A 10,478-nucleotide genomic window follows, 5' to 3' on the forward strand; every position below is an offset into this window, starting at 1 on the left:
GGTAGAGAAAACAGTGCAACAATGAATGAATGAAAACCCAAAATCTCTGTAAATGTTCATTAAAACTAATAAAATTTAATAATAATAAAAAATCAATTAAAAAAATGGTGAGTATGAGGGAAAGTGTGTGAACTAATGTTTCTAAACTAAAGGATACAACTCTCCTGAATCCAAGGCTATATAAGGGCAGAGTTACTCAATCTTGAGGTCTTTTTCATCAAGGTACGAGAATTTATTCCTGTCATAATAACTCTGACAGGAAAATGCCTAGTGGAAACCCACATTCCCATTTCATACAGCACAAAAGCCTGACAACCTTCAGGAGTTTTGACTTGGCAGCAGCAAGAACAGCTATCACAGTCTTCACATCTGCGCTTTTCAACTGGTCCAAGAGGTAGTTGAACTTGGACAGCCTTTTTTTCCAGTGCTCCAGCTCTGCTCGGGGCCCCAGGTCATCTGCTTCCTTTCGGAGCTGATTGTTTTCAGCAAGGACCTGCACACTCACACAGAAACCATGAACAAATGAGTGGAGGAGAAATAAGAGAGTTGCATATGCTCCAGTAAGAAAAAAGGAAATGAAGAAGAAAAAAGGAAAGTATTCTATCTCAGGCAGAATATTTTTATATGTATTTGCATAGTTTACATGATGCCTTTTTACAAATTTAGGATGTATTCATTTGTAAAACTTCAACAAAATTTCAGTTGATTTGTCCCAACTACTAATTTATAAATAAAGTTCTCCATGGCTATCCAAAGGGGTGGATGTTTGAAACCACCAGCCAAAGAAAGAAAAATGTACAGCCTTGGAAACTCTAGAGGTCAATAGCAGTGGTCTAGGTTTTTAGTTGTAAATACAGGAAGTTTCCTTGGTCAGCCATTTATGGATAACATCGGGAAAACTCCATTCTTTAGCTTGGTTCATGTTCATTATGTTATTCTTTGGTGTGAGACACTCTTCCATTTAGGACTCCTATGAAAATATTTTTCCTTTTTTTAAATATTATTCATTCATTCATGCACATTTTCCTCCCTCCCCCAATTCCCTTTGTAAGGATATTAATTGTCATACACATGTTTTCTAATCGTTCATTTCATTCCCCCATTCCAGTGCAGTGTTCATCATTTATCCATTCTTTTCCCACTCTTCCCAAAGCTTGTCTTGATCCTATTATTAAAATAGTGGGCTTATGCAGTATTTTTCCCTTTGTGACTGAGATATTCCACCCAGAATAATGTCTTCCAGACTCTTCCATGTTGTGTAGTGTTTCATGAATTCATTATTTTTTTTTTCAGTGCTACGTAGTGTTCCATTGTATGAATGTACCATAGTTTCCCTATCCAATTATAAATAGGTATTTGGGCTATTTCCATCTTTTGTAAAATACATATTTCAAGGTTAAGTGTAATTCTTCAGGTTGGAAGACATACTGAATTGTAAAGTACCTTACAGTTAGTTATCTAATATAAATTGTGCTTTGATAAATAATTTGGCAAAGCATAGACACACAGATAGAGAGATATATCTCCATATCCATCTATTTCTGCTTTTTAGGGAACTCTGGTGATCAAGTAAGTATAGAGTTGTGCTGTCAACCCAAAGTTATGTGGTTTGAATCCACTAGATGCTCCATGGAGGAAAGATGGACAATCTCCTCTTGTGAGATTTACAGCCACTGAAAACCCATTGGAGAGTCAACTACGAGTTGGTTCAAACTTGACAGCACATGACAACATTTCTATACACTATCAACCATTTCATGAAATAAAGATGAGGCAGACTGTTTCTATACAGATATATAGCCTTGGAAACTCTACAAAACAGTTCTACTGTATTCTACACAATATCTCTTGGTCAGAACCAATTTGACGGCAGTGACTTTTTTTTATTATTCTTGACAAATAATTATAAATTAACATCAGTTTGACTCACACACCTTTTGGAGATTTGTAAAAAATATTTATTGTTGTGTACATTCAATACTCTTCTCCAGCACCACAGCTCAAAGACGTCAATTCTCCTTCTATCCTCCCTAGTCATTGTCCAACTCTCTGATGCATAACAAGTGATTGCAAAAACCATGGCCTGTATCAGGCGCACCTTAGTCTCCAGAGAGACACTGTTGCTCTTGAGTACCTTGAATGTACCATGGACTGCCAAGAAAACAAACAGATTCATCCTAGACAGGGTTAAACCAGGCTGCTCCTTGGAGGCAAGGATTCTGGGGCTTCGTCTGACATACTTTGGACATGTTGTAAGGAGAGACAGGTCTTTAGAGAGGGACATCATGCTGGGCAGAGTGGAGGGACAGCGCAGGAGGGGAAGACCCTCTATGAGGTAGATTGGTTCAGTGACTGGGATAATTGGGATGGGTGTGTCAGAGGCAATGAGATTGGCACAGGATAGAGCAGGGTTTAGGGCTGTTGTACATAGGGTCGCTATGAGTCGCAAACAACTCGACGGCACATAACAACAACAACAACCATCAACTCAGAACTGACCCATAGCTGACCCTCCAGTGAGTTTTCAGAAGCTAAAATAAAAAACAATAATTTGGGAAAATATTGTTAGGTTTCCATCAAGTCGCCTGCTAACCGTTGCAACCATATATACAGCAGCTCTGAACCCTATACTGTCCTGAGCCAGTCTCACTGATTCCAGCCCACCAGAAGGTAATTGTAAACAACATATACTTGCTTCCGCTGAGTAATTTAGTCACACGGCATAAGAAAACAAATGCTTGGTCTCTGAAAAGTACCTGTTCTGTCTGTTTGATCCATATTTTCATGCAACTCTCAACCTTTTCCAAAGTCTCAGGATTATTAGCCAGAGCCAAGAAGTCCATGGGTTCCTTCAAGGCGTGCATCTCAAATATGTCACACTTTTGAAGGCTCACCTAATTCAAAAGAAAATTTCATTAGATGCTTTTAAACACACACACACACACATACACACATCTGGCCAACAACTAGAAATAGCATGATTTCCTAAGTAATCCCTAGTTCTTTCAGGATCCTCCGTGTGTGTGTGTGTGTGTGTGTGTGTATCTCCTAACTTTTACTTAGGTATTAAGTATAACACTTAAGATGATTAATTCTGCAGCCTAACGTTGAATAAGAAAGAAGGAGGAACCCATAACATTACAAAATTCAGTAACTCTTAGGAAACTTGGAAATTATACAACTACATCATGAAATCAAAGACTTTGACAGGGAAAGGGATTGTTTATAAACTATCAGTTAATCTTTTCCAAAACTAAGAAAGTACAGCAAGACTTCATTTCATGTTCTTCAAATACACCGTAAGGAGGGGCCAGTCCTTTGGAGAAGGCCAGTGTGCTTGGCGAACTAGATGGAAAGCCAGAAAGAAGACCTCCAATGAGACGTACTAACACTAAGGCTGCTGCAGTGGGTTCTAACATAGCAATGACTGTACGTATGTTGAATGACAAGGCAGTGTTTCGTTACTCGACAGCACCTAACTACACAACAAGAAATAAAGAGGGAAAGCTCCTATGTTCTTATCCAACAATAATCTCAAAAAAAACAAATTCAACGGCAAATACCTGAATTTGGGGAAAGAGGAGGTATTTTGATTTGACCAAGAAACCTAATATCTTTTTGAAGGGACAGCAGAAAAGCCATTTTTTATAAACCCCCATTAATGCTAGAGGCCGAAGCGGGCCATAAAAATTCTTAGCTTAGGGCAAACACGAGTGCCCCGGGTAAGGCCTTGTCTGTCCTTGAAAAGTAAGGAATTAACTAGTGTCTACATGACACCAAAGGAGTAAAGGCGGTCAAAGTAGCCAGCCTGTCAAAAGTAGGCCCAAATGACTAATTCCCCAGCCCACCAACCAGGATCGCAATCCCCCTGCCCTAAACAGGGGCATTCAAAAGAGCTATAAAAGCAAGTGGGAGGGGAAACTCGGGGCTTTTTTTTTCTTCACCACCTTCCTGAGGAGGAAAAAAAGTCTCCACGTGTGGAAATAATATAATAAAGACTCTTGAAATTTCAGACGTGTTTTTAGATTTCTTTGAGGGACATTTTGTGGGCAGAACAATTTTAAGTACAATTAGGACACTGAATACAGACTGTTGCTATTGTTATTGTTATGTGCCATCTAATTGACTATGACTCTTATCAACTCTATGAACAACAGACCTGAACTTTGCCCTCTCCTGCCTCATCCTCAGGATCTCGGCCACGTTCAAGTCCATTGTTGTAGACTCTGTGTCTGTCCATCTCAATGAAGGTCATCCTCTCTTTCTCAGATCCTCTACCTTTCCCAACATGATTCTTTTTCCCAATGACTAGCCTTCCAATGACCACATGTTCAAAAAAATGTGAGGCAAAGTTTCATCATATTTGTTTCTAAAGGGCACCCTGTTTCTACTTTCTCCATGAGACATTTGCCTATTATGTTGATAGCCCATGATATTCAATATTCTCTGCCAATTTAAGGGCATCAATTCCTTTTCAGTCTTTCTTGACCATTATCTGAATTCAAATTAGGAAGAAAGAAAAGCCTAGTGACATACATAAGCTGAAGGTCAATTCAGCAGCAGATAATAAAATGCTGAGTCCCCAAATGGACCTCAGTATTCGGTAAGGGCACTTCTCCCTGGTGAGGGTGAACATGAAAGCCCTCTGTCAGATATGAATATGAATTTATATCTCACCTGAAAGGTTGGCTAAGCCTACCCAGGGGCTCTGCAGAAGAGTTGGTGACCTGCTTCTGAAAATATTACTCTAGAACATTCTAAAGGGCAGTTCTACTCTGTCACACAGGATTGTCATGGCTTAAAATTAACTCAGTGCCATTAACAAGAACGGCATATGCATATGTCACATATGTTAACCGTCTAATAATTTTAGGAATGACTCATTCTTACCTTCTCTTTCAGACTTTCTTGAGCACCTGATAGGACACTCACAAAGCCTTCCAGAGAACACAGGAAGTCATGTCGGATGCTGGTCGCCTCCTGAAAACTGTCATGCTCGCCCCAGCCTTGGTCTGTGGCTCTCAGAGCAGGGATGAAGATGTCAGAGAGCAAACGTCTCATGCTGTTCAGCAGGCCCCCATCAGCCGTGTCTAGCATGTTAAAGCACAATTCCTGGAAAAAATTATTAGAAGGTCCAGTACAGTAAAAACAACCTTAACTTTCAAATGGATGCAAGGTCATTTCTACATGTTAAGTCATCAGTTATCTGGTAATTATTATTATTGTTACTGAGTCAAGCACAACTCATACCAACCTTACAAACAAAAGGCCTGAAGTCTTCCTATAACTATTGTTGTTTATCAAAGTTCATAGAGTTTCCAGAGGCATGTTGTTTAGGAAGTGGATGCCACTCCTGCTTCTAAACCTATCATAGTATGTTATTGTTGTTTCACATCAATATTACTGGAAAATAAATCAAATGTATAAATCTACTTTGCAAAAATATCTGATTTCAAAGGGCCTTTATAAATTAAATTTTAATTGATTGGATTATATTTAGAAAAATCTAGTTGGAAGACTATAGCTACAATGGACCAGAGCATGACAGAGCTCATGAGAATGGCACAGGATGGGGCAAGGTTCCGATTTGCTGTTCAAAGGTTTATTATGCACTGTAGTTGACTCAATGGCACTTAATAGCAATATATATATATTCCTCTGAAAGTTCTTGTTGTTGTTACGTGCCATCGAAAGTAGTGTTAGCTATTATTATGTACACAGCAGTAGTCTCCACAATGAGAGATGATTTCCTGTACAAGTTGATTTGAGTACAATGCGGTTCGTGGTAACTCCATGTAAATAAATGGTTTTCCCTCTTACTCGATGGATGTTCTCCGAGGTGATGGCTTTGGAAGGGTCTGTCCGAATGAAGAAGACACATACTCCAGTAAGAGCGACATCTTTGCCCTCAGTCACAAACACCTTGGGTTTTTTAATTTTTCCAGAAGCAAGATTTACCCCTCCTGACAGGCCAGGCTGTCCTAAAAAATAAAATTAAAATATTTTTGTTTCAAAAATGCTATTTACAGTTCACATTTATTACCTCGTGGCAAGAGTATTACTGTTAAAACATCATCATTGCTTATCCATCCACTTACACTCCATGTGTCAGTAATTTAGAAAACCAATAGCTTTCAAGCGATCCAAAAGTACCTGCTTGACTCTAGTTTACAGATTCTTCTTCAAATTGTTGATCCAGGAATAAAGAAAGTTGGGGAAGCAGGGTAAGAGAGTTTGGTTCTTGTCTGATGCTTAATGGATCCACAAAAGTGATCTCCAACTACAATGGATGAAATGTCTGAGAAATGCAAATAGTTAACAGGCTCAGTTGCTGATCAACAGTTTGGAGATTCAAGTCCACCTAAAAGCACCTCAGAAGAAATCCTTGGCAATCTCCGTCCACAAATACTGTCATCAAAAACCTGATGGGCCACCATCCTACTCAGACACGCATGAGAGATCACCATGAGAAGGAATCGTGGCAATGGCTGCCAGTTTACCTGGGGGATCTTCAAAGAGGAAGTGAAAAAAGGAAGCAGGAAAAGATAACACATATCATCACATATAATGAGTGCCAGGTCATCTGCTGAATACTTTGTCTAGACTACAAAAATTCACAATATTCCTAAAGGCAGTTGAGATACGTGGAACAGGTCCACACAGTACCAACTGGTGGTAGAAGCAGTACCAGACACTAACTCTGGAGGCAAAACTCCTGGCTACCACTTTTCCATGCTACCCTTACTCCATCATCATCAGCATGGCCAGGGGCTCTCCCGTGGGCTATCATAATCATGAAGACACAGAGGCAGGAAAGCCTTGTGGTTGACAGTGTTGAGTCTAAACACTACAACCCAGTCTCCTGAGATAATCATTAAATCTGAAAACAAGTTTGGTTTGTTGTTTTTCCTGGGACTCTGCTTTGCCCAAGTAACAGCTTAGCTTCGTTAGTAACGTATATCTGTCTGTGCATTGTGCACTAAGACTTACGTAAATGGGATGCAGTTGGCAATAGCATCACAAATCAGATAAGAAGCTTCAGGAGCATTGATGGTAGTTGGGAAATTATGTAAGAGATAGAAAGAATGGCTGTAAAACTTCAAGAATGGGAATCATATCTTTGAATTGTACATGTAGAATATGTTGAAATGGTATATCCTATTCTGTGTATATTTTTTTGCAAAAAAAATTCAAAGTATAATTAAAAAATAAGATGATCAATCTCCCAGTTTACTCAGAACTGAGGACATTAAAATCCAGAAAAATTTCAGGCAAAACAGATTGGTTAGACACACTAGTCAAGAAATAAAATCTGTAACTCAGCCACCTAAAGAGCTTGTGTGTGGAGCTTGTGTGTGTTTCCCAGGATCTAGAGACAAGACGGACTAATATATGACAGCCCCACCTGCCAAGAATTCGAAATCCCATGGACAATGAGGTCAAGAGAGAGAAACTCAACTGATCTGAGCACAAAAATGTCTCTAGACAGCAGAGTCAAGATGACACAATCTAGGGAGCCAGGTGAGAGCCACAGAGGTCCTGAGCCACCATGGAGGCATTTTAAGTCACATTCAGTTAAGATCCAAATGACAGACGCGACCCTGGACATGTTCACCAGTCGATGCCAGGAAATTTGGATGACAGCTACCTGGCCAACTGACTGAAAGAGATCCATATTTGTACCCATTCCCCAAAAAAGTCATCTGACAGAATGTAGAAATTATTGAACAAAATCATGAAAATTATAAAGTTGTGGTGCTGAAGAGGAGTACTGAACATTCCATGGACTGCCACAAGAACACACAGGTTTTCCTGGAGAGGGTGAAGCAAAGTTGCTCTTTGGAGGCAAGGACCTTGAAGCTCCATTTCACATACTTTGGACATATTGTCTGGAGGGACTGGTCCTTGAAGAAGGACATTATGCTTGGAAGGGTGAAGGAACAGAACAAGAAAGGAAGACCCTGGATGAGATGGGCAGCAACTGAAGCAATGTGGACAAATGTGTCAGAGAGAGTGAGATTGGCTCACAACAGGGCACGGTTCAGAGCTATTGTGCATAAGGTCACTATGAGTTGCAGGTGACTTGACGACAACAGCATCATCATTAAAATCACATGCAAACAAAATGCTGCTTAGGATAATTTAAAAGCAGGTACAACAGTCCATGGACAAAGAACATGCATAAGTTCAAGCAAGCTGGATTTAGAAGTCATGGCACAAGGCATATATCATTGCTGATATCAGATGGATCCTGGCTGAAAGTAGAGAACACCAAATCAATATCTACTTGTTCTCCACTGGCTATGAAAAGGCATCTGACTGTATGGATCATAACAAATTGTGGCTAACCTTGAGAAGAATGGGAATCCCAAAGCAATTACACGTGCTCATGTGAAACCTATATCTAGACCAAAAAGATACTGGGTGAACAGAGCAAAGGAACACTACATGGTTTAAAAAAAAAAAAAAGGAGGGTGGCAGGGTTGTATTCTCTCCCCATACCTATCCAAACTGTACGCTGAGCAAATTATTCAAGAAACTGGACTCTATGAAGAAGTATGTGGCATCAAGATAGGAAGAAGACTCATTAATAAACTTCATTATGCTGATGGCACAACCTTGCTCGCTGAAAGTGAGAAGGACTTGAATCACTTGTTGCAGAAGATCAAAGAGTACAGCTCTCAACATGGATTGCATCTCAAAGTCAAGAAAACAAAAATTTTCACCTTCAGACCAATAGGTGACATATGATTGTTGGAGGAAAAAACCTGAAACTGTCAGCAATGTCATCTTACTTGGATACATAAGTAATGCACTTGATACCAGCAGTCAGGAGATCCAGAAACACTGTTGTAGCCAGGGATCTCTCCAAATTATTGAGGAAGAACGATGTCAGTTTCAAGGCTAAGGTAAATCTGATTTAGGTCATGGTCTTTTCAATCACTTGCTGTGTGCTGAGAGCTGGACAATGAAGAAAGATGACAGAGGAAAAATCACTGCCTTTGTGCTGTGGTACTGTTGAAGAGGACCAAATGCCCCATGGACTGCAAAAAGAACAAACAGGTACGTCTTGGAAAAGGTGAAGCCAGAGTGCTCCTTGGAGGCAAGCTTCATCTCACATACTTTGGGCATGTTGCTAGGCTCAGCTATTCCTTAGGAGGAAATATCGAGGGAGAGGAAGATTTTCAACCAAGTGAATTGTCACAGTGGCTTTAGCAACAGGCTCAAGTTATCAGAGATTGAGAGGTTGACACAGGACAGAACAAGGTTCAGTTCTGTTGTTCATAGGGTCACAATGAGTCATACTCCACTCAACAGAACCTAACAACGATAGGACCACTAGTGCAAGTACAAGGCAGAGTGAGTAACATGATGTAAACTACTGAAAGTACAAGTTGTGGCCCACACACAGCCAGTCAGCAGTAAGCACCCTCGACATGGCCTGAGTGTACTTTCTGGCCACTTGATAATGACCTTCGGCAGGATTTTGCTTGCAGTTGTAAGGAGCACAATTCTTAGTAACCCTACGAACAAAAGATCTGAACCCTGTTCTACCCTATACCATCCTCACACTTCCTGACATACAAGAGCCCACCCCTGGGGAGAGCCATCTGGCAGGTTAGAGCCACCTGGTCCCTGGGGAGAGCTTCCCAGCCCCTACAGAGAGCCACCTGGCACATGGGGAGAGCTTCCCAGCCCCTACAGCGAGCCACCTGGCCCCTAAGGAAAGCTACCTGGTGTGTATGAGGAACTTTATCTAAGCCACTTTTTTCCATCTCCTGCCTCCAGCACACCGGTGAGTAACGCCTCAAAAGCCCTTTGCTTTTTAACTCGCAAGTTTGTTCCCTCTAGGTTTGCTCCCTTTCCTATAGGTAACCTGAACACTGAGACTTGTTCCAGAGCCTGAGCCAGAACAAAAAGGAAATATAACTGCCAGCTAAGGAAGCAAAGGTAGATGGAGCCTCAAAGTTTAGCCAGCCACTTCCACTGAACTCACCCACGCAAACACCTTGCAGTCCAAGAGGAAAAAGCATCAGGAAAATATCTTCTAACTGAACAAGAAGGCCGGCACCTTCAACTCAAGATCACCAGTAAAGTGTTAAAATGGGCTCCCCTTTCCCTTCAGCTCAACGCCCCTGTTCAGCATGAAGCACCCAGAGAGTCTGTGCCCCATTACCAAACAGGGAATTCACAAATACGAAAGACAATGTGCACCATTACCTTGTCTTTTCCAGTTCCTGGCAGATTGCTCTCATTTCCTTTACCCACTCCCTTTTTCCACCAAACTGTGCAACCCTGAGATTTCATCCTTACCCATCCTCACCATTCTGCTCCCACCCTTTGTTATGTGCCGTCGAGTCGCTTGCGACTCATAGCGACCCTATGTACAACAGCCCTCAACCATGCTCTATCCTGTGCCAATCGCATGGCCTCTGACACACCCATCCTGATTACCCCAGTCACTGAATCAATCCACC

General features: G+C 41.0%; 1 protein-coding gene across 1 annotated transcript in view; it reads right to left on the reverse strand.

Moving 5' to 3' along the window:
- The window catches only part of DNAH5 (dynein, axonemal, heavy chain 5), a 382,826-nt gene that overhangs the window by 339,646 nt on the left and 32,702 nt on the right, over window positions 1-10,478 (reverse strand). The window contains exons 4-7 of the mRNA XM_006895016.1: window positions 5,821-5,981; window positions 4,891-5,112; window positions 2,757-2,894; window positions 317-493 (exon numbers count right to left, since the gene is read on the reverse strand). Coding sequence (XP_006895078.1) covers window positions 317-493; window positions 2,757-2,894; window positions 4,891-5,112; window positions 5,821-5,981 — 698 coding nt within the window. The remainder of the gene's footprint in view (window positions 1-316; window positions 494-2,756; window positions 2,895-4,890; window positions 5,113-5,820; window positions 5,982-10,478) is intronic.

Source organism: Elephantulus edwardii, unplaced genomic scaffold (genome assembly GCF_000299155.1).
Source record: "Elephantulus edwardii isolate Elephantulus edwardi_28Jun2011 unplaced genomic scaffold, EleEdw1.0 scaffold00153, whole genome shotgun sequence".
Lineage (NCBI taxonomy): Eukaryota > Metazoa > Chordata > Mammalia > Macroscelidea > Macroscelididae > Elephantulus > Elephantulus edwardii.